The 22,216-nt window shown below is 51.3% G+C and overlaps 1 protein-coding gene across 1 annotated transcript in view; it reads right to left on the bottom strand.

Moving 5' to 3' along the window:
* CDK5RAP2 (CDK5 regulatory subunit associated protein 2) overlaps nt 1-22,216 on the bottom strand; it is a 173,868-nt gene that overhangs the window by 5,515 nt on the left and 146,137 nt on the right. The window contains exons 28-35 of the mRNA XM_040963828.1: nt 22,037-22,156; nt 18,246-18,362; nt 16,847-17,036; nt 15,916-16,037; nt 14,692-14,928; nt 11,705-11,782; nt 10,680-10,945; nt 8,626-8,769 (exon numbers count right to left, since the gene is read on the bottom strand). Coding sequence (XP_040819762.1) covers nt 8,626-8,769; nt 10,680-10,945; nt 11,705-11,782; nt 14,692-14,928; nt 15,916-16,037; nt 16,847-17,036; nt 18,246-18,362; nt 22,037-22,156 — 1,274 coding nt within the window. The remainder of the gene's footprint in view (nt 1-8,625; nt 8,770-10,679; nt 10,946-11,704; nt 11,783-14,691; nt 14,929-15,915; nt 16,038-16,846; nt 17,037-18,245; nt 18,363-22,036; nt 22,157-22,216) is intronic.

The following is a 22,216-nucleotide window of genomic DNA, read 5'->3' as shown; positions in this document are numbered from 1 at the left end:
TAAATAAATCCTTAAAAAAAAAAAAAAGAAAAGAAAAGAACCCCATAGTTTATATATTAAAGGTGCACGTGGTGCCAGATCAGCATTGGTTCTGAATCTTTTCATATGGGTAGTCAATAAATTGTTTAAATAGAAAACACATCTCAAGTTGATGCTGACGTGTGCGCTTTAGGATCACAGGGTCTTTATTTCTTTGCTTTTAGATTTGTATTTCTTTTATAGTTAAAAAAAAAGAAATCTCAGTTCCTAATGAAATAATTTGTTTTATTTTATAATAGAAATACAATAGTTTCAGAAAACGGGAGTCAGTATTATTACAAGCAACACTTAAACTTTTTTTGCCCTTAGAATATTTCTACCAGGAATGTAGGGTCAAATGACTGCTTAACTTGCTGAAATGTTTCCTCCTTGTGTCACATACAATAAGATTTGCTTGTTTCACCTTGGTATAAATTTTTAGAAATTGCTTCTCTCTCCCATTTTATTTTAGTCACAATTTTGTAAAGGATTTAAATAGTTTCCAAGTCAAGTCCACATCCTAAGGTCTACTCAGAGAAATTGAGCTTCTCTGCCCGCCCCTCCAACGGCTCCCCTCACATCCCTGCATGTAGCCCATTTCATTACTACTTTTCCTCCACTTACAGATGTGTAGTCCTCAGCAACCTATTGCATAAACCAATGCATGCACAACACTTTCCAGCACAGTCCCACGGAAGGATGGGTTGCGTACAAAAGCTCCTCCCCCATTCTTAGCCCTGGGAAGATCTGGGAAGCACATCTCAGGTGGCTGAGCCTACAGAGGTCCTAGGAGCTCCCTGGGGTGGGGCAGGGATTGGGTGGGGGGGCAGGGGGATTGGTGCTCCCTGCCCTCCAGCTGTCCTAGGAGCAGCCAGTTCCAAGTGGTTTGGCTCAGCCCACAGAACCCCAGGGAAGCAGATGAGCAGCCCTGCCCTGCACCGCACCATTTTGGGAATCAGCAGAGCAGCCCCTCCCTTCAAAGACCCCCAGGAAGCACTGGGGTAGCCTTGCCCACCTCCCAAGGCAAGACCCAGAGGAGTACACAGGCAGACCTCCCTGAATGGACGAGCCCTGTAAAGTCACCTGTGCGGCCTTGCAACCCTGACAGGTGTCCTGTCCTGGCACACTGTTGCAAGCTGATTCCCACTTGGTCCTCAGACACTGGACAGGTATCCCTCATTTCTGGGCACACTGTACCTCACCCATCTGGGACCACAAAGGTGGCCCTGCCCTCATACAAACTGAGGAAACTCAGGGGCAACATGCACTTTCAACACGTGGTACCCAGGGCCGCCAGCAAGCCTGTTTCAAGAAAGCCACATTCCACTGGAGGCACAGCCTCTCCCATAACACCTGCAGCTAACCCACTGGGCATCCACGGATATGGCCAACACTGACTGACACACTGAAGTGCTACCTGGATCAAGATCAATAAAGCAAATCCCACCAGCACCCCAGGACACATCATCAGCACCAAGTCTTTAACTACAAAAACTACTCTATAAAAATGGTAGAAGCAACTGAACCACCTGACACACAAATAAGCAACACAGGAGCACAAGACGCCTGAGCAGAAACACAACGCCCCGGAAGAAGCACAACAGCTCTCCAGTTACAGGCCAGTAAGAAATGGAAACTGATGACCTGACAAAAAATTCGAAAGAAGGATTTACAAGATACTTCATGAGATACAAGAGAGTACAGACAGATAATGCAACATTTGCAAGATGATATACGGTATACAGGAGAAACTGTGCAAAGAGAGATCATAACAAAGACATCAGAAATCTTGGAACTAAAAGCTTAATAAATGAAATTAACAATAGAGTAGATGTGGCCTGAGAGAGTAGCTGAGGATGGCCCAGCGCTTTGGGACCCTATACCCACGTAGGAGACCTGGAAGAGGCTCCAGGCTCCTGGCTTTGGCGTGGCTCAGCTCCAGCCATTGTGGCCACCTGAGGAGTTGGCTTTGGCTTGGCTCAGCTCCAGCCATTGTGGCCACTTGAGGAGTTAATCAGCGAACAGAAGATCTTTCTCTCTGTATATCTGGCTTTCCAATAAAAATAAATCTTTAAAAACCAATAGAGAGGGCCCGGCGCGGTGGTGGTTAAGGTCCTTGCCTTGCACTCCCAGGATCCCATATGGGCGCCAGTTCTAATCCCAGTGGCCCCTCTTCCCATCCAGCTCCCCGCTTGTGGCCTGGGAAAGCAGCAGAGGACGGCCCAAAGTTTTGCGACCCTGCGTGCGCACGGGAGACCTGGAAGAGTCTCCTGGCTTCGGATTGGCATAGCATCGACCGTTGTGCTCACTTGGGGAGTGAATCATCGGACGGAAGATCTTCCTCTCTGTCTCTCCTCTCTGTATAACCGCCTTTCCAATAAAAATAAAATAAATCTTTAAAAAAAAAACCAACAGAGAAAACAATTAAAAATTTAAAAAAAGAATACAGCAGAGAAGAAGGCATTTAGCCCAATGCTTATGATGCCTGTGTTCCCCCATCAGAGTACCTGGGCTTGACTCCTAGCTCAAGCGCCTCACCCCAACTTCCTGTCAAAGCAGAATCGCTTGCTTGGGTGACAGGCATGACGATGCAGTCATTGGGCTCCTGCCAACTACAAGGGCAACCTGGATGGCTTTCCTGGCTCTCAGCTGCAGCCCCAGCCCTTGCAGACATCCGGGGAGTGCCCCAGCAGATGGGGGAACACAGGTGCAGCTGCCTTCTCCTCTCCCCGCTCTCCCACTCCTTTTTCATTAAATTAAAACAAGACTGCTGAAGGCATCCACAGGACTAGGAAGGTGGAGGAAGCAATTCCTGAGATTTTGAAATAACTCCATGAAAACAGCAACAAAGACAGGCTTCAAGACTTAGGGAGTGCTATAAAGAAAGCAACATTCACATCACAGGTACTTCAAGAGGGCAACAAGAAGAGAAAGAGTCAAAGAAAATATTTTCAATGAAACACATGTTGGAAATGCTCCAAATGTGGGACAGGCATGGATATCGAGGCCCCAGATGCCCACAGGACCCCGCATAGATCTGAGCACAAGACCCTCTCCGAGGCACTTCATATTCAGTAAACATTATAAGAAAGAAATGAAGAGGAAAAGAAAAGAAATGTGTCAAGCCACTTACGAGGAAACACTCACTAGATTAATGGCAGACTTCTCAGCAGAAATCTAACAGGCCAGTAGAAGACAAGATGAAACATTCAAACTTCTGAAAGGAAAAATCCACCAAACAAGAATACTACCCCAGCAAAGCTGTCCTTCAGAAAGGAAGAAGGATCTTCAGGACAAGCAAAACCTGAAGGAGTTCACTGCCAGCACTGGGGCCCTGAAAGGGGCGCCAGAGTCACAGCATAGTAGGCTAAGTCTCCACGCGTCATACGGGAACTGGTTCGTGGCCCAGATGCTCTACTTCTCATTCAGTTTTCTGCTTCAGGCCTGGGAAAGCAGTGGAGGAGGCCCCAAAGCCTTGGATCCAGTATGCACATGGGAGAACTGGAAGAAGTTCCTGGCTTTGGACCAGTTCAACTGCAGCCTACTGGGCCACATGGGGGTGAACCAGTGGATGAAAGCTCTCTCTTTCCTTTCTGTAACTCTGCCTTTCAAATAAAAGTGAAAAAGGAAGGAAAGAAGGAGGGGAGGGAGGAAAAGAGGTGGGAGTAGAGGGGAGGGAAGGGGAAGGGAGGAATGGAGTGAGGGGAAAGGATGGAGGGAGAAGGGAGGGGTTGAGAGAGGAAGGGAGGAAGGGAGGGAGGGAGAGGGAAGGAAGGATGGAATAGGGCCCAGCAAGCAAAAATACTATCCCCAAATGGAAGAGGGGGAGGGATGGGGGAGGAATGGAGGGAGGGGAGGGAAGGGAGGGAAGAAAGGGGAGAGAGAGGGAGGAGAGAAGAAGTGAGGGAGGAGGGAGAAAGAGAGAGAGAGAAAGAGAGAGAAAGAGAAAGGAGAGGGAGGAGGGAGGGAAGGGAGGGAGGGAAGAGAGGGAAGGAGGGAGGGAGGGAGGGAGGCAGGGAGAAAGCCTAGTGGTTAAAGTCCCATCCAGCTCCCTGCCTGTGGCCTGGGAAAGCTGTCAAGGACAACTCAAAGCCTTGGGACACTGCACCCACAGGGAGGATCCAGAAGAACCTCCTGGCTCCCGGCTTTAGATCAGCTCAGCTCCAGCTATTGCGGCCACTTGTGGAGTGAACCAATGGACGAAAGATCTTCCTCTCTGTCTCTCCTTCTCTTTCTAATTTGACTTTCTGATAAAATAAATAAATCTAAATATATTAAAAAAAAAAAAAGGAAAAGGCACAGGGAATCCCTACATGAGAAGTCAGAGTAAGACCCCACCACCCTGCGAGCACACCGGCTCAGGTGGGCAGTGGGGCTGAAACTGCGGACAGAGAAGGCCATCCGATGGCCCGAGTCTTACTTGCACTTTTTTTCTGGATGTCATTTGCTATACATTAAGGTTTTGCTTTTCCACTTTCAATAATTTCAACTATAGTTTTATAAATGTTTTCCCTGTACTCATTAAATTTTAAAACCAGGATTACACTGATCTCTTAAAATGAGTTGGAAAACACAGTTCTTCCTTATTTTCTGGAACGACTTACGATTGTGTTATTATTTCTTCTTTAAGTGTTTAGCAGAACTTTCCAGGGATACTACTCAGGCCTTTAATTATCTCTGGGGGGAAGGAGGGAAGTGTGGCTTTTTCAATAAATTCAATTTCTTACATATCCATGGGTCTATTCAAAATTCTCTCCTCCACATGTATATTTTCTGAATTTGTTTTTAAAGAAATACAAGCACTTCATGTAAGCTGCCAAAATTGCCGGCATAAAATTGTTTAACATCTACCACAAAATTAAAAATAGAACCACTTTGTGATCCCACCACTGGGGTACAAATCCACAGGAGATGAGCCCAGGTCAAGCTGCTGAAGAGATGCTGGCACCCCCACCTTAATCACGGCGTTGCCTAAGCACCCATCAACCGACAAACAGATACAAGTGTGTGTGTTTGTATAACGAAATACTGTTCAGCTGCTAAGAAAAGAATGCAGTCTCGTCCTTTGTGACTGTACGGATGAACCCAGGAGACACATCTCGAAGTGATGATCTCATAGCTGCTGAAGAGACAGGGAAGGAGACACGGGGGCAACAGGCAAGATTTCAGTCAGAGGCCAATGTCACGGCGACGGCCATGGGGGACTAAGTGTTGGAGGGCAGAGACTCCTATGAGCGACACTGCAGTGTGTATTTCAGAAGTCAGAAGGGAGGATTTTCAGTGTTCTCATCACAAAGAAGCAGTGACTGTGTGAAGTGATGGAGACGCCGAGTTCATCACTGCCCAACATGAACATGAACATCCCATAGCCCGTACACGGGTATTAATTTTGTGTCAGTCAAAAATAAAATGGAACAAAACCACAAAGGACCAGTTATATTCATGGAACAAAAAGCCAGGTAGGAATCGACATTGGGCTGCTGGTAAAAACCTGGAAATCTGCTTTGCACACATTTCACACTGAGTAAAAAAACACTGCATGAAACAGGAAGTGCCAAGAAAGTGGCAGGAGGCAATGTAACACCACACAGGGGCTCTGGGTGCACCCGCAGCCTCTCGCGTGCCCCTTTTCTGGCCCTCAGGTTCTATGCCATGCAGGTGCGCATTCCCAACTGCCTGAGAAACCCAGAGAAAGCACGAGTTGTCGCACACACCAACCATCCCTGCACAAATTACAAGTGCGGGAGGATTGCGGTGGCTTTTGTGTGTGCGCATATTTTATATACAAGTACATATAAAAGAACTATATTTGGGGAGGTGAGGGTCTGACAAAGTGCTTATGCTGCAAATATAATTTTGTAAAACTTCGTTTATTTCTTTGTCAAAGCAGTAGTTAATATTATACTACCAAAGTTTTAGTGATCCGTGATTACTTTAGAATTTACTCCATAGGGGTGAAATGGCTTTTCTATTCGATCACTGTTTATAGCTGCTGTCTGTACTCCCACTGCACTAAGGTCTCTTCGCTTTTCACTTGGAAAACCTCTTATCTAGTGAAGTTAAGCTCATTACTGTGGTGTCAGTCTAAAGGGTGTTATCTCAAAAATTAAAAAAAGAGAGAGAGGGAAGAAAGGAGGTAGCACTGGGAGGTGGCGGGGAGAGGGAGCGAGGAGGGGAATGGTACTGAGTGCCGGGCTCCTGGCTGCAGGCTGCCTGGGCCCTGAGTGCCGGGCTCCTGGCTGCAGGCTGCCTGGACCCTAGCTGTTTTAGGTACTTGAGGTGCAACTAGAATTCTCTCTGCCTTTCAAATAAAATGAAAAACAACTTTTGAAAAGAACTGTACTGTATTCTGTTAATTTAACAAACAGCTACTAGTACTATGTGCTAAAAACAAATGCAGGGCACTTGGGGTCAGCTGTTTGATTCAGACTTCAGAGCTGTTTGTTTTAAAAATCATATAGGGAGGCCTGTTGGCATGGCCTAGCGGCTAAAGTCCTCGCCTTGAACGCGCCAGGATCCCATATGGGTGCTGGTTCTAATCCCAGCAGCTCCACTTCCCATCCAGCTCCCTGCCTGTGGCCTGGGAAAGCAGTCGAGGATAGCCCAAAGCTTTGGGACCCTGCACCCGTGTGGGAGACCCAGAAGAGGTTCCTGGTTCCAGGCTTTGGATCAGCGCAGTACCAGCCGTTGCACTCACTTGGGGGAGTGAATCCCCGGACGGAAGTTCTTCTTCTCTGTCTCTCCTCCTCTCTGTATATCTGACTTTGTGATGAAAAATAAATAAATCCTTTTAAAAAAATCATATGGGGCAGAGACTAGCTGGGGAGTATGGGAAGGAATTATTCATTCATCCAAAAGCAGGAAGAAATGGACATGGGCCCCTGCAGGAAAACAGAGGCAGACAGACACTACTGAACAGACAGTGGTGACAAGGGCCATAAGGAAAGCAGGCGCCCTCTGCAGCTCATGTCATGCTTCAGCTGCCTTGGAAGGCAAGAGGAGAAGCCAGCCATGGGTGGGCCAGGACAGTCCAGGCCGTCAGACCCTGCAGGCGCCTGAGCCGAAAAAGGAAGTGTGCTGGGTTAGAAGGAAGAAGAGGCCAAGCGGGCTGGACCGGCAGGCCGTGCCCTCCCTCTCTGGTACTGTCTTCCACCTACCACGCCACCAGCCAGTGGGTAAGGAACGGCTGGCCTCCGCAGCCAAGTGGCCATCCACAGCCCTGAGCCTGGTGCCTCTGAGGGTCTGAGAGGGAACCCTCACGGCAGGCAGGGGGCGGTCTCACTGGTGACCCACTGTCACGGCTGCCAGGTCTGAGAGCAGGCCATCTGAGGTGTTTCTGGAATGGTCATGTCCCCTTGCCTTCCAGCTGACAAGCCCTGGCAGGGTGGCTGAGTAAAAGGGGCTCCAGGCCGGACCAACTCCAATACTTCCTTTACCTGCATGATCTTCTTTTTCTTTTGTTTCATTTTTCTTCAAGATGTATTTACTTTTACTGGAAAGGCATATAGAAAGATTTTCCACCCACTAGTTCATTCCCCAAATGACCTCAGTGACCGGCAGGAGCTGAGCCGATCCAAAGCCAGAACCTTGGAGTTTCTTCCGGGTCATCCATTTGGGTATAGGATCCCAAGGTCTTGGGCAAGCCTCTGCTGCTTTCCCAGGCTATAATCAGGAAGCTGGATGGGAAGTGGAGCAGTTGGACTTGAACCGGCACTCATATGGGCTGCTGGCACTTGCAAGCAGATTAGTCACTTAAGCCATCATGCCTGCCTCATCTACATGTTCTTTTTCTAGGAATTTCTCTGACAGCCAGAATAAGGGCCCATTTCCACCCCAGTGGAAATTAGGGCATGGTGTCTACCTGGCCTGATTCCCGCCCCTCCCAGGTGGTTCATTCAGTATGAACCAGTGCTTCTCCAATGCCATGATGAAAGCTATCAACAGGGATGGTGTGGTGGTGCAGAAGGTTAAGCCATCACCTCTGATGCCAGCATTCCAAGTCCAGGCTGTTCCACTTCTGATCCAGCTCCCTGCTAATGCTCTTGGGGCAGAAGTGGAAGATGGTCCAAGTCCCTGGGTTTTTGCACCCATGTGGGAGACCTGCATGAGCGCTCTGAGCCTTGGCCCGACTCAGCTCCAGATGTTGAAGCCAATTTAGGAGTGAACCAGCAGATGGAAACTCTCTGTTTCTCCTTCTCTCTGTAACTCTTTCTTTCAAATAAAACAGTCTTAAAAAAACAAAAAGCTAGCAATCAAACTCAGAAGGCCAGAGAGAAGGGGATGTAAGCCAAAAAGATGGAGCTAATCCATGAGCCACTCCAGGCTGCAGGCCTAGAACAGAAAGAACACCCGCTGCCTGGCCAGTTGTGTGAGCCTGACTGCTGGCTCAGGGGCAGGAGTGGGGTGGTGCCCACTCAGGCCAAGGTCGTGAGCTAAGTTCACAGGTGCAGGAAAGGGTCACGCCCTGACAAATTCACCTGTTCCTCCTGACATGGACCCCACACGGAGGGCACTTTGGCTGGGCATCAGCCCTGGGCTGGACCAGGAGGAACTGAGACCCAGGCCCCAGAGGCCTCCCTGGGCTTGTGAGCTATGCAGAACACCTACCTGCTCGCAGTGGAGGGTGCACTGGCCACCCGTGGGGAGGGACACTCTCCAGAGGTGCCTCAGGAGCCTTGAGGCCTCTTTGAGCAGCAGCTTGGCTGTGTCCACGCTGGTGAGGAACTTGCTGAGAGACGCCAAGTGTGAAGCCTGCACGGGTAGTGGGGGACATGAGGGTGAGAGGCTGTCACAAGCGCTCCTGGAAAGGACTGGAGAGCAGTAAACGTTAGGGGTAGGTGGGGTGCAGAGGTTGAGCACGAGCCCGGGGCTACATGCCTGCCACCACTGTGTTGTTCTCATAGATCGGCAAGCTGGAGGTTGTGAGAGCATTTCAGTAGCAACCTCAGCCTAACACAACAACCTTTGAATAACTTCCAGCATTATCCACAGCTATTACACGAGAAGAGGAGCGCACAGCGGCCATTCAGCTCTGGTCCTTGGAGGCTCTTTGGGTGATGGACGTCAAGGGCAAGCGGATGCCCCGTCCTGAGCAGTCCCATCAGATGGACCTGCTCACCGCACCTGTGGTACCAGAGCCTGCTGGACGCTTTCGCCCTCTGCTGCCAGAAACGAATTCAAATTAGGTCAAGGACATGAGAAAACAAAGACTGTGACCCAGGGGAAACACAAAAAGAAGAAGAAAATAAATTAAAAGAGCCTTTGTCTTCACACATCATAAAACAAACACATGCAAAAAAAAAACACCATGCATCCTTTGTAAGTATCAAGGTGACAAAATATCTTCATTCATGAAAACGCTCATGAAGACAAAAGCACAGGGATAGAGGTGAAGAAGAACAGTCAGCAGTAAGAGCCCTCGCAAGCTCACACCTGTGAACCCATAACCCCACTCCCTGCCTAGTTGGAAATGCGATCAGACCCAGGCAGGAGACTGCATCCAACAGGGAAAGAAGAACCAACTCATGGAATGGCCGCGCATTAGCTTATTCGGCAACCATGAAAAAGCAAGGGCTAGAAAAAGATTAAGTAAGGGGAGAAAAAATGTGAATATGCGAACTGAATGCTAGGAAAGTCATGTATCTAGGGGTGGGTTTGATCAGCCTAAAGGTACACACATCAAAACGTTAAGTGCTGATCTCTCTGGGCAGTGTTTTTATGGGTGTCTTTTATGCTTTCCCACAATTTCTAACTTTCATGCAAAAAAAAAAAATGTTTTAATCAAGAGAGAAAAGAACTTTACCAATATTTATTAATTTATTCAAGAAACAGTTGTTGGCAAGCATCTCTTGAACGCCAGGCCCTAGCTAGCAGCGGATGTGACTAAGCAAAACGGACACGACCCCTATCCTCGCAGAGCTATTACCTAGAGGAATGTGAAATGTAAAATTGATTTTTTTTTATGCTGCAGGAAAGCAAAATAAAATAAGTCAAAAGAGGTGTCAGGAAGCAGGGGACTCAGGCGGCCTCAGGAAGAACCCGGAGAGGGCCCAGAGAAGGTGACCACAGGGAAGACTACATCACATGCAAGGGGGACAGCAGGGGTGCCGAGGAGGGAAGTGACCCACAGTGCAGCCTGCTCAGGACAGGGCACCTTGGGAGGTGACGGCAGGGAGGCAGGAGGCCTGGGGACGCCATCACCTCAGGGTTTCTGGACAGAGGCCATCAACTCTCACACTACACTCCTCTGCCCAAGGGCTGGGAGACACCTGCCATGACCCAGGACTCCTGCTGTCCAAGGCCACTGCAAAGCAGCTGCTGGAGAACAGAAGGCCAGGACCTGAGCAAACGCCCCCAGTTCCCCAGAGACCGGGAGCCAACAGGTAGACATGCAGATGGGCAGACAGGCAGATGGGCAGAGGAGAAGGTGGTGGAGATGGGAGATGGAGGCAGGTGCAGTGACACAGGGTGCACAAACAACCTCTTCCTGGCCCCTCCACTGCAACAGACCTGCTGCTTTCGTGGGCTAAACCTCCCTCCCAGTCCCTCTTCCTGGTGCCTGGCTTCACCAAGGCAGCATGCCAGCTGCCCTCGGCACCCACGGTAAGCCCTTAAACTCACTGCCCACAATGCACATCTCTCCCTCCAGCTCAGCAGCTTACCTTTGTCCCCAGCCCATGGCCTGTGGGGCCTGGAGCCTCTTGGGCTTTCGTGTCCATCTCAGCAAGCAGCCTCTGGCTCTGGTCAATCTGCTTGCACAGGGCTTCGTAGTCCTCAATCAGTCCCAAGACGTGGCAACCGCTTTTGCTGGCCCACAGACGGTGGCCAACACCCAGGGAGGGCACGTGGGGGTTGCTGGCTGCCGAGCTGCCGCTGTTGCAGGAGAGGGAATCCATGTCACTCGGAGATGGAAGAGGAGTCTCTGAAGCTGCAAGATGGGAGGCCGGATGTCAGGCCCGCACATACCCCAGCTTCACAAGGCAAGTCTGGAAGGGAAGACAGGGCCAGTTCCCTGGCCTCTGCTAACACCCCATCTGGGGCTTGTCATTCACCTTTTGGGAGACAGTCAAGCTAACTTAGTCAATGCCTGCTAACCAGAGCCCGCTGGGTTAGCTGGAGCTGTGTCCCAGCAGAACTGGGTGGGATAGGAATACAGACAGGGGAACAGCAGCATGGCTGGGTGGGTGGGGTGAGAAAGGGCTTTGGGGAAGGCTCCCCCGGAGCAGCGAGAGGGGAGCTGGACTGAACAGGTATCAGGGTCACGCCCAACAGGAGGCATGCCAAGTGTGAGAAGGTGGCCTGTAGCTGGGCACAGGGCCTTTGGACAGGTCTGGAGGAAGGAGCAGGGCTTTCACGGGTCTGAAAACCACAGGGAGATGAGCATTCGGGGCCGGCTACAAGCTGGTGCGCTGTCTGTGTGTCTACACCAGAGAAGGCAACGAGGCTGAGCAGGCTCACTGGGGCCAGCTGCTGCAGGACCACACTTTACCCCAGAGTAAGAGGAACCCCAAGAACTGGCTGTGGAGCAGAACACCAGCATAGACTAGCTGGCTGGAAGGAAATCATCAGGCAGAGTGAGAAGTGGAAATCCCAGACCCCTGCTAAACACCTTTCTGAGTTGGGATCAGAAACCCGATTCCTTACTGCCACACCAACACACGGTAGTAACCCAGACTTGGCTTCGCACCTGACTTGGGTGTCACGTCTTGGGTAGAGTCACACAGTTCAAATGAGTTACCACTCAACACAGGACATTTGTCACTGCCTGCAAAACGCAAAACAAGAGAAGGAAAATGAGCAGTTTATTTCCCTGCCATCGGTACAAGAGATACGGGATTGAAACCAGGGCAAGGAACTCACACATACGCATCACTCAAATCTTCCTTGGGCATCTGTCCTTCCAGGAACCAAGCAGGTGCCAGGGGGCAGAGCTGCCACGCCCATCCCTTCCATGGAAGAACCTTCTGGTCAGGCAAGTGGACAGGCAGTTTCCACTGCACTGTGATCAGGGCCCATGGTGGGAGCTTCATAGGGGCTCAGGTGGGAGATGCTGACCCCAGCAGGGATTTCCCCAAGGCTACCACCTGCACAGGGTTGTTGGTTTTTTTTTAATAGATTTATTTATTTTTATTGAAAGGCGGATATACAGAGAGGAGGAGAAACAGAGAGGAAGATCTTCCACCTGATGGTTCATTCCCCAAGTGACTGCAGCAGCTAGAGCTGAGCCAATCCGAAGCCAGGAGCTCTTCCAGATCTCCCACGCAGGTGCAGGGTCCCATAGCTTTGGCCTGTCCTCAACTGCTTTCCCAGGCCACAAGCAGGAAGCTGGATGGGAAGCAGGGCTGCCGGGATTAGAACTGGCGCCCACATGGGATCCCAGGCGTGCAAGGTGTGGGCTTTAATCACTACACTATCGCACCGGGCCCATGCACAGAGTTTTAAAAGCAATTGTGATTGAAAGTGCCAGGCAGGAGAATGAGCAGGGGCAAAGACATAAAGGTGGGAAAAACAGCAGATTCTGTGGCCTCAGCCCGGGAGCCAGGAAAGGAGGAGATGGAATACCAGGACAGAGCCTTGCCTCTTGTGGCCTCATGCAAAGGTTTCAGACAGGGCAATGTCAAGCTCAGACACAGGTTTGGGACTGGCAGCGCGAACTGGGAGACTGCTGGAGTCACTGGGTGAGAGCAGAGTGACCTCCAAGAATGCACAGCAGGGAGTGGGGGGCGGGGGACACGATGCATTTGCAATGTTTTTAGGAGGCAAAATCAATAGACACTACACAGATGACCTTGGGACATTTATAACGCACTTTCACAATGACAGTTCTGGGGGGTGGGCAGGCGTTGTCACTCACCTGCACAGGAGGTGGGACCCAGGGTTGAGAGAGAAGGGGTCTGGCTGGCCTGACCCACCATGTCGCTGACACAGCCCTGTGTCTGGGTCTTAGCCCTGATTTGGGCTCTTTTCTAGCCAACCCCGCTCCCCTCGTTGTGGGGTGGGCAGTCTACTGGCAGCACCTCCCAAAGGAAGCTGCTTGCGGAGGAACCAGTTAGCAGCCTCTGAAACAGAATCTTCACACACATGTACTCAAACGCAGCCCTGAAAAGTCTTTCACAAAGGGGGAAAAAAAAAATACTGCTGCCGCTGGAATCAGCCCAATCCTGACTCGAGGAAAGCCAAGGACACTCTGCTGAGACAGCACTGAGAGCCCGAAGCTGGCTCCCAGAGGCATGCCCGTGGCCACTTCTGCACTCACTGTCAGAGCACACCAGCAGCCCAAAGCTGCCTTCCCAGGCCCCAGCACTCTCCCTGCTTCAATCTCCTCTCGCCCACTCAACACCATCTCTGCGTCCTGTTCCCTCAAAGCCCCCAACAGGCCCAGGAGCAGACTACATTCAAGCTGCTGGAGCCCAGTGCGGATGAAGTTGCCTTGCGCCATGGTCTGTGCATGCTGCTAGCACCCAACTGGCTAGAAGGCAACAGGGTGGCACCTCCCCAGCTGCCCGAGACTCCTCTGGCAGGCTTCATCCCAAGAACACTGCTGGACAGCAAAATGTATAGAGCGCCAAGTCAGAGGCCACTTCACTGGCCAACGGGTTAAAGGTGTGGGGACTGATACCATTGTTAGGCTGTGGGGAAAGCAGGGTAACGAGGGCACTGGGGCACTAGGAAAATCAAAGACAGGACACGGGGTAGCATAAGAGCTATTTGGGGCACTATAATGTCAAACCTGTATCTGATTAACAAATGAAGAGAAATTCTTAAAGGTATAAAACAAAATCAGTGTGTCGTATCATAAAGGATGTTCTCCCTTCATGTTTTTTTCTATTGTTCCTATCAAAATTTTAAATCTTTACCTGGGAGAATTTGTTGCACCAATCACCATATGTTCTACAACAGACTAATTGTTTTAGGTTAATCGTGGTGGACTTTCTTCCCAACCCAAAGAAAGACAAATCCTGCATCCGCACGGCATTTGTTTATAAAGCACACAGGTGCTCTCCGTCCCACTGGAGGGATGCTCTCACAAGGGCATGTGGACGACAATTCCCAGACCCCTGCAGGTCCAGAAGTTGCAGTAGGCTCAAGGACCATGCTGGACCTAAAGCTGAAAATGGCATCCGACTCCAGCTCTGCCACCTCCTTGCTACATCCCTCTGGCCAAGCCGCACGCCTTCTCTAGGCTCCTCCCTCTACACGGCAGAGGGCAAGGCCCGGCTGACTGCTTTGTGCCTGACCATTCGCTGGGCCGGTGGCCGAGGTGTCCTCTCCTCTTCCTGCTGCCCTCCACATCCTCTCCAGGGCTCGGCAACACTCTTCAGAGCAAACATGAGACACATCCCCTGCCACACCTCCCAGGATGCTCTGGGTCCTGAAACACGCTGAGAGCTAGACCAAAAGGCATGGGTTCTCTTCTGAGGCAGGTCAGAATTGATGGGAGGAGCGAGCCCAGAGGCCATGAGGGTACTAGAAGTCCACCTGGCTTGCTGAGCCGCACCAGGCAGAGACTCCACCATGGAGCTGGAGGTGCAGCTAATTCCTGGAAGGTCCTTGAGTTCCCAGGGTCATCAAGTGTCTACACTACTAGAGACACACCCCCAGGGAAAGGGACCATTCAGAAGCACACATGCCACACACAGACACACAGAGGGCGAGGTGAGGCAGCTGTCATACCAGGTCTGTCTGGCTGAAGGGGCTGCTCGGGCATGGACACAGTTTGGACAGCCAGGGTGAGGGCTCCCGCCTGGGCCATCTGTGACCCCTGCGCCAGCTGCTCCTCGAGCTTGCTCTGCAGGCTGTGGTTGGTTTCGATGCTCCGCTCCAGCTGCTGCCGTAGAGCCTGGATCTCCAGCAGGAGGCCATGAAGGTCGCTGCAAGCACCCTGCCCCTGCCAGCCTTCCCCTGCTTCCTCTGCTCGGGCCTCTGCAGACAGGTGAGAGGAAGGTTTGCCATCTTCTGTCAGCAAGGGGTCAGCCATCGCGGGAACGCCACAGTGCTTTCCACCCACTACCACTGGCCCCCTCCCCCTTCCTAAGAACGAGGTACAATTTAAAATAACAACTCGACTTTAAAAACAAAAATATTGGCAGACTTAATTGCTGCTATTCCACAGGCTAAATAAGAGCTGGAAATTAATTTTCGCTTCTGGCCATAAAAGCCTAGCAAATTGCACACCAAACCCCGAAATTATGTCTAGTAGTAATAAAATCTATTCGGGCTAGAATTATAGAATGAAAGGGGATGATTTTAAGAGCCGCAGTATATTAAAAAAGGCACAACAGTAAGAGTAAGAGAAGCAACTTGAAGAGAAGTGAAAGCTGCGAGATGACCCTTTTCTAGATAAACTTTCAATAGGGAGAAACCATCTGGAAAATTAGCTTTAAAAAATGCACAGCATCCCAGAATTGATTCTGGAACGTTAGACTTTACAGTCGAGTCACTCTGATCTGGGATCTTGCTGTGGATACACAGAGGACCAAGGTCAACAGCCGTGCCTACACAGTGTCCAGCACGTGGCAGCTGCTCCCCACGTGAGGACTGGATGGCGGGCACAAGGAAGAACACATGAGCAGGGGAATCTACCTGTCAGGTTCCGTGCCAAGAAACTTCGAGTCAGTGACCTCCTCTAACCTTCACCAGCACCCTGCATGAGGGCTGCGAACAAACACGGTTTCCACAGCCCAGGGTTCGGTGCCCTGCTGGGCCCAAGGGGCACCCGGTCCTCAGCTGCCCCACTCCTGAGTCTTCCCATTTTCCCCGCTCCATTTTAGGAAGAGGACTCTTCATGGCCCACCAACTCCTCCCAGGATGGCAGTGTCTCAGGAAGAAGTGTGCAGCCCTGCCCTCGCCCTGGGCTGCCAGCTTCCCGGCAAGGGCCTTGGGCAGAGCGCCTGGTACCTGGCTGCTTCCTGCGCTCCTCCTCCAGCTGCTCGTACACCTTCAGCTCCACGCGGAGGGACTGCAGCAGCTTGTCATTCTGTGACAACATCTGCTGCCTCCACTTCACCTCCTCCTGCATCCTGCAAAGGCCCCCCCCAGCCAGGGAGGACAGGTCAGCCCCACCTCAGAGCCACTCACTCGACCCTGCAAGGCAGTGGAATGACAACCAAGGGCACGAATTCAAGCCGGTCTTTGAAACATGTTAGCTCATGGAATAGTCCCAAACATGCCAACAGGCAGCTCTCCAATCTTCAGCCCAGGTCTGGAAGTGCAGAAGCTTGGGGACACAGCCCTCACTGACGCTCAGGGGCACATGATGGCAGAAACACTGACACGGCCCTGTGCACGCCCGCCCTGGGAAACCAAGGGGACCACACTGATTAAGAGTGGGGTGTCCACGAGCAACTGCAACACTGGGCCGAAGCTGTTCACGGGGACTGCCCGAGAGCCACCAACCTCCCCTGCAAGCCTAAGGCAGAGGCATGCCACCCCTCCACCTGCAACCTCCCAGCGGTGGCTGACACCACTCAGTACACACCCGGAGGCCACATGACAGCGGATGTGGCCTGGGATCTTCCACTCCCTTGCCTTCAGCCCTTCCCTCTAGACACACAGGCCTTCCTGCTTGGCCAAAGCCACCCCACCTCTGCCCAGGCCCATTGCTGAAAACCATTCTCCCCAGACAGCTGGGTTCAAGTACCCCCTACTGTGGATGCTCCACCTCTTCACAGAGGCCGGCCCTGGCCCTCCTTAGAAGCAAAACTCAAGCTGCTGCTCTAGCCCCCTTCTCTTTCCTTGCAGTTTCTCTCTCCACATGCCCGGCAGACTCATGCTCCTTCGCGCCTCCCACCACAAGGCAGCCCGCAGGGGCCGGTGCGTGGCGATGCACCTGCTCAGCTCGCGGCGGCCGCTGCAGATCTCCCGGATCAGCTGCCCGGTGTGCGTCTCCTTCTCGCTGAGCTCCCGCTGCAGCCTTTCGTTGTCTCCCTTCACGGCGGCGTACTCCTGCCCGAGGCGCTCCAGGGTCGCGGTCTTCCTGGAGAGAGACTCTCGCAGCTTCTCATTCTCCTTCTGTTTATCTGCAATCACAGAAAAGCGCCACTGAGAAGGGACATCGTTTGTTTTCTCCAACCCGATTACGCAAATACGACACTTCAGCTGGAGCACTCCAAGAATACAAAAAAGAATGAGATTTAATCTGGCATTTATGGCTTTGGCATTCCAATTATCTTGGGCATTTTGGGGGCAGATAAATCTGTCAACATCAAGGTTGCAGATTAGACGTCACTAGGATAAAATGGACCTGTTTAATTTTCTGTTAAATAATGGGCTGTGCAATCCTAGCTTCTTTGCCCTCCTCTGGGGGAAACAGAGAGAAAAACCACAGAAGCAAGAGGCAGGGCCTCAGACCTCCCCTCCCCTGCCCTCGGGTGTCAGGTGCACAAGATGCAGAAGGCCAGCTGTACGGACAGCACACGGGGTCCACTGGCTCCCCGGCCATGAGGACAGCCCTTCTCCTGAGCAAAGGCTCCCAGAGGCAGGGCTGACAAAGTGGTCCAAAGCAGGCTGCTGGAGGTAGTGAGGGCAAGCTCAAGCGTGGCTCTGGCTCACTGCCTTGACGGAGGCTCCCCACTTCTCTGTGTTCCACCTGCTCACTCTGCTGCTATGAGAACAGAGCTGCCGTCTGCAAGGAGCTCCTCACCTCTCTGCTGAGTCGCTGTCTGCTCCCTCTTCTCCTCTAACGCTAAGCACTAGGTCTAGTCCCTCATCCTTGTAAACTCAGTTCTTGATGGCCCAGTCTCTTCCAGGTCAGGTGGCCTTCTCCAGAGTCATGCAGCTCCTTAACTTCTCTGCATTTCTTTTGTCAGCTGGAAAACAGGACTAGCTGCTGGCAGGGCTATTGTGGCCATTAAAGGCTACAGACTGGGGGAAGCACTGTGGCACAGTAGGTTAAGCCACCACTTGTGATGCCAGCAGCCCATACTAGAGCACCAGTTCAAGTCCTGGCTGCTCTGCTTCTGATCCAATTTCCTGTTAATACGCCTGGGAAGGCAGCAGATGATGGTCTAAGTGTTTGGGTCCTTGTCACCCACGTGACAGATTCAGATGGATCTCTTGGCTCCTGGCTCCTACCTGGCTCAAACCTGGCTGCCAAGGTCATTTTAAGGAGTGAGCCAACAGGCTCTGGTCCTTTGCCTTGCAAATAAATAAATAATTTTTTTTAATGAGAGAGAGCAGAAAATCAAGGCGGTGCAGGGACCCAGCTGCAGGTAGTCCCTCATTCTCACCTCTGGACCCCCTCACAAGCATCGTATTGAGCACCTGGTTCTGTTTTCTCAGGAAATTAATCTCTGACGTGAGAGAACTGTGCAGCTCCGAACCGCAGGCAAACACATTTGTAGACCCTACAAAACACACACAGATGGTGATTCATCATGGAACCTCCTAGAAAAGCCTTAAACAAGGAAGAAACACAGCATGCAATGAAAATCACTCCCATGAACTACGTAAGGCAATAAATAGTAAACAGAGCAAGCACCTGAAGGGGAATGTCAGAGGACCTGCAGAGGAGGTGAAAGGGGGCTCCCCCATATCTTACCTGACAGCTTCACAGAGTATCTCCTGGAATCCAAACTCACTCACCCACAGCCACCTGCTGCCACTCCCCACAGAAGAGGCTCCTTCCCCTTCTCACTCCTGTCACCCATGCCTGCCTGAGATGACATCACCACCATCTCTAACCTAACCTGGAGACCTGGGAGCTATTCTCCAGCCCTCTCTCTTCCATGGCCTGAATAAGTGGTCATGACAGCCAATTCTTCCCTCCCAAGGCCATGGACACCAGGCTCTGGTCCCCTGTCCCACGAGGGCAGGCCTGACCACCCTGCTCTAACCCTGCCTCTGTGCAACCCTTCTCATGGAGTGATCACTCTAAACACAGTGCATCCATATCATCCATATTACTCTCAGGTTAGAACTGCCTGATGGCCCACGCCCCTGCAAGGGACAACCAAGCCAAGACGACACAGGGTCCAGTGTCCCCATGCGGACTACACTGAGCGCCGTGATCCAGCCCCAGTCTTCAACACAGCCCACACCTTCTCCCTTCAACACTAGCGCTGCTAACTGCAGTCAAACAGGCCACTTCTGCGCCCCAGGCGTACCCTGTTCACCTGACTCTGCAGCCTTTCCTTTGCCTACAATGCCCATCACCCACTTCACCAGTCAAGATCTCATACTCTCCACTGTGGTTCAAATTCACTGCTTCTAAGTATAGATGATCAAGATAAGGGGCTAAATCTAGACAGAGCAGGCTGGAGGTCACTTCCTCGTCTGTATATACCTTACTAAGCTCTTTCCTAGTTTCTAAAATCCTACACCTCCCTCTACATCTGACTTAGGCAGCATCTCTCATCCCCACGTTGATCTTCCAGCTCAGCATTATCTGCCTTCTGAACAATCTGTATCGGCCATATTTACGGTGCAGGCGCGCACAGCAAAGAGCCCCGGGGCTGCAGGGCACCTTCCCCAGGAAGCAGGGAAGGGATGCTCTTCCCCGTCTCCCCCACACAGGCAAGAATGCCAGGCTCCCGTCTTCCCAGCCATCCTTCAGGAAACAGTCATGAGCCACTTCAGGACACTGACACATGATGAGGGGCCTGCCTGAGGCTTCAAGAAAAACCACTGCCCACCAACATGAGAACAGGAGGTCCAGTGTAGCTCTGGGGAGCAGAAGCTGCTTGTAATTTACCGCCTTCTTCTTAGATGCTAACCCCAAGCTAGACAATCACAGAGTACCACCTGCCTTGGAACCGTCTGCCTCTAGACTTCTTGTTACATGAGAATTTTTTTCAACTCAATTGTGTTAAATGTGTTAAATGCAATTTCCTGGCATGCAGTTGGACACCTGTGAGGAAGGTACCATCCTAAGGAAGGCCCATTAGCTCTCCTGGAAGGCCAGTCTCTTCCCATTCCACAATGCAGCCTTGTTCTCACGCTGAATCACAATGTTGATACACAAGCATCCCTCCCCACCATCTTCCTCCACTCTCTTGGGTTCAACTATGGCCTTGGCCTCTTAAGAGCTCTATGACCCCAGGCAAGCCACAGCACCTCCCTAAGTCTTCATTGGCTCAATAAAAAATGACAGATGCTGTTACTACTACTGTTATGACCATCTGCCTTAACATCAAGATTGATGATGGGCTGGGGCCAAAAACAGGACAAAGCAACAGTCAGACTTGGAGGGAGAAGCACCACTGAAGTTAACAGGAATGGGAGTTGAGCTGCTTGCTCTTCTGAGCGATGCCCAGGCTACAGGGCAGTCAGAGCTAAGAGCTAGCCAAGGGCAGCCCAGCTGCTGAGGCCACGCTTGACGCCAAGAGGCCAGCGTTCCTCCAAACATTATGCCGCTAGGCTCAGGGAGCTGGTGGCAGGCAGGCAGCCCCCACGCGTGAGATGGTAGTTTGTCACAGTATTCTACCTCGGCATTGTAAGGAGCCAGGTCTTTCAGAAACCCACCCCCAAGGTGAACACTGCACAGCAGGAGGCAGCAGAGCCACTTCCATTGCTTTGTCTTTTCGGAGACTGCAACAGCATGGTGAGAACAGCATGTCTTTCCACCAGTGTAAATACTTTATGAATGCCTTTTTGTAAACCTTCCTATCAGAGTGAATTACTCTCCGGAGCAACTGCCTGCGCCATTGTAGCTGATGGCCATTTGAGCCCCCAAATAATTCCATAATTGGATTTGCCAGGGAAAATGTAAACCAGAATGAATCTAATTCAGGCATTACCGAGAGTGAATGCAAAGGGCCCCGGCGAGTATTTCTTCTCTGTGTTTGATTCGGCTAATAACTCAGATTAATCAGGTTCCCTGGGGGTGAGAGGAGGGGGATGCAGGTGGGGCTGGAGGAACGTGGGCAGGGGACACAAAGGAGCCATGCTGTTTAGCAGGCAGGCGTAGCAGAGCACAGGGAAAGATGTCCTTGTGGGTGACGGCCATGGCCAGCTAGAGGGATTCAAAACTGGATTCGGTGTCCAAGGTCCCCAATGCTGCCAACAAGTACATCCTCCAGAATGCAGCCATCTCATCTCTAAAACCGGGAATGATATTAAGGGACCCCAGCCATGGCAGAGCTTTGCAATGTGAACCTTGTCATGCTATACAACTGAGAATGATGAACGCAACCATTCATCTGGCAAGGCACTCGAGAGGGGCCTACTCGTGACGCTGGTGCCATTAAAGTGCAATGACAGCCCTGTTCTATGAAACAACCAGGACTGGGCCAGGAGTGGTGATACGGCCCAGTCACGGAGTCAACAGAACAGCAAGTATCCCGCCTAGGTCAGGCCAGCCCCCCCAGAAACATGGGCCTCTTCCAAGGGTCCCGTGCTGCTCTCAGGCTAGATTCTTCAGGGAATGGAGATACGCTCTCTGGCACGATAAAGGGAAGGTGTGCAGGACAATGCTGAATGAAAAGCAGGACAGAGCCATGGACATAGAGTGTGCTGCCTCTGAGGGAGACGGAAAATAAGCAGACTTAGGCGTGCACAATAAGAGCACTGGTGGAATCACCATCATCATCATCATCCACTGGTGGAGATCACAATAAGGACACAGGTGGAAATCAACAGTGTGATGGTCGGGGGGACATCACGGCCCGTGGGGAAAGGATGGACGTTCCAATGGTTCAACTCTGTGAAGGCCTTTGCCTATGGGGGAAAACGTTACTGAGTTCTTCATGGAGGACCACTGTATTCAGAGGTAACTAGTTATACAAGAATACCGTTGACTCTGGAAGAGTAGGTCACTCACCAAACTGCTAAAATGCTGAAGCTATACAATCTATACTTGATGAAAAGATGAAACCATTTCTGATTTATTTTAGAACACCTACCTATTTCTCTATAACTTCCAGAGCCAAACGTGAAGCCAACCACGACTCAGGGCTTCCTCAGTGATTGCAATCCACGCTTGGCAGGTGCCTGCTTTGTTCACAGACAGCTGATTCAGGCGCCTGTGTTCCCAGGAAGCACCTGCGGGCCTGCACCACCCGGGGGGACAGTCCCTTCTTACCTTGATCAAATTCAGACCCTTGCCGTTCCAGCTGTTTCCGTAGCTTCTCATTTGTTTTAATAGATTCTTCCAAACGTTTTCTCAAAGTTCGAATTTCCTGTATATGTTCCATTAGTAAGTCTACAGGAAGGAAGGGCATTTTTCATTTAATGTCTGAAGCCCCCAACAAATTGAATAATT

Source organism: Ochotona curzoniae, unplaced genomic scaffold (assembly GCF_017591425.1).
Source record: "Ochotona curzoniae isolate NIBS_2020 unplaced genomic scaffold, NIBS_Ocur_1.0 scaffold_3208, whole genome shotgun sequence".
NCBI classification, from domain to species: Eukaryota; Metazoa; Chordata; class Mammalia; order Lagomorpha; family Ochotonidae; genus Ochotona; species Ochotona curzoniae.
Note: the sequence above shows the minus strand (reverse complement) of the source record. Positions and strands in the feature narration are given on the sequence as shown.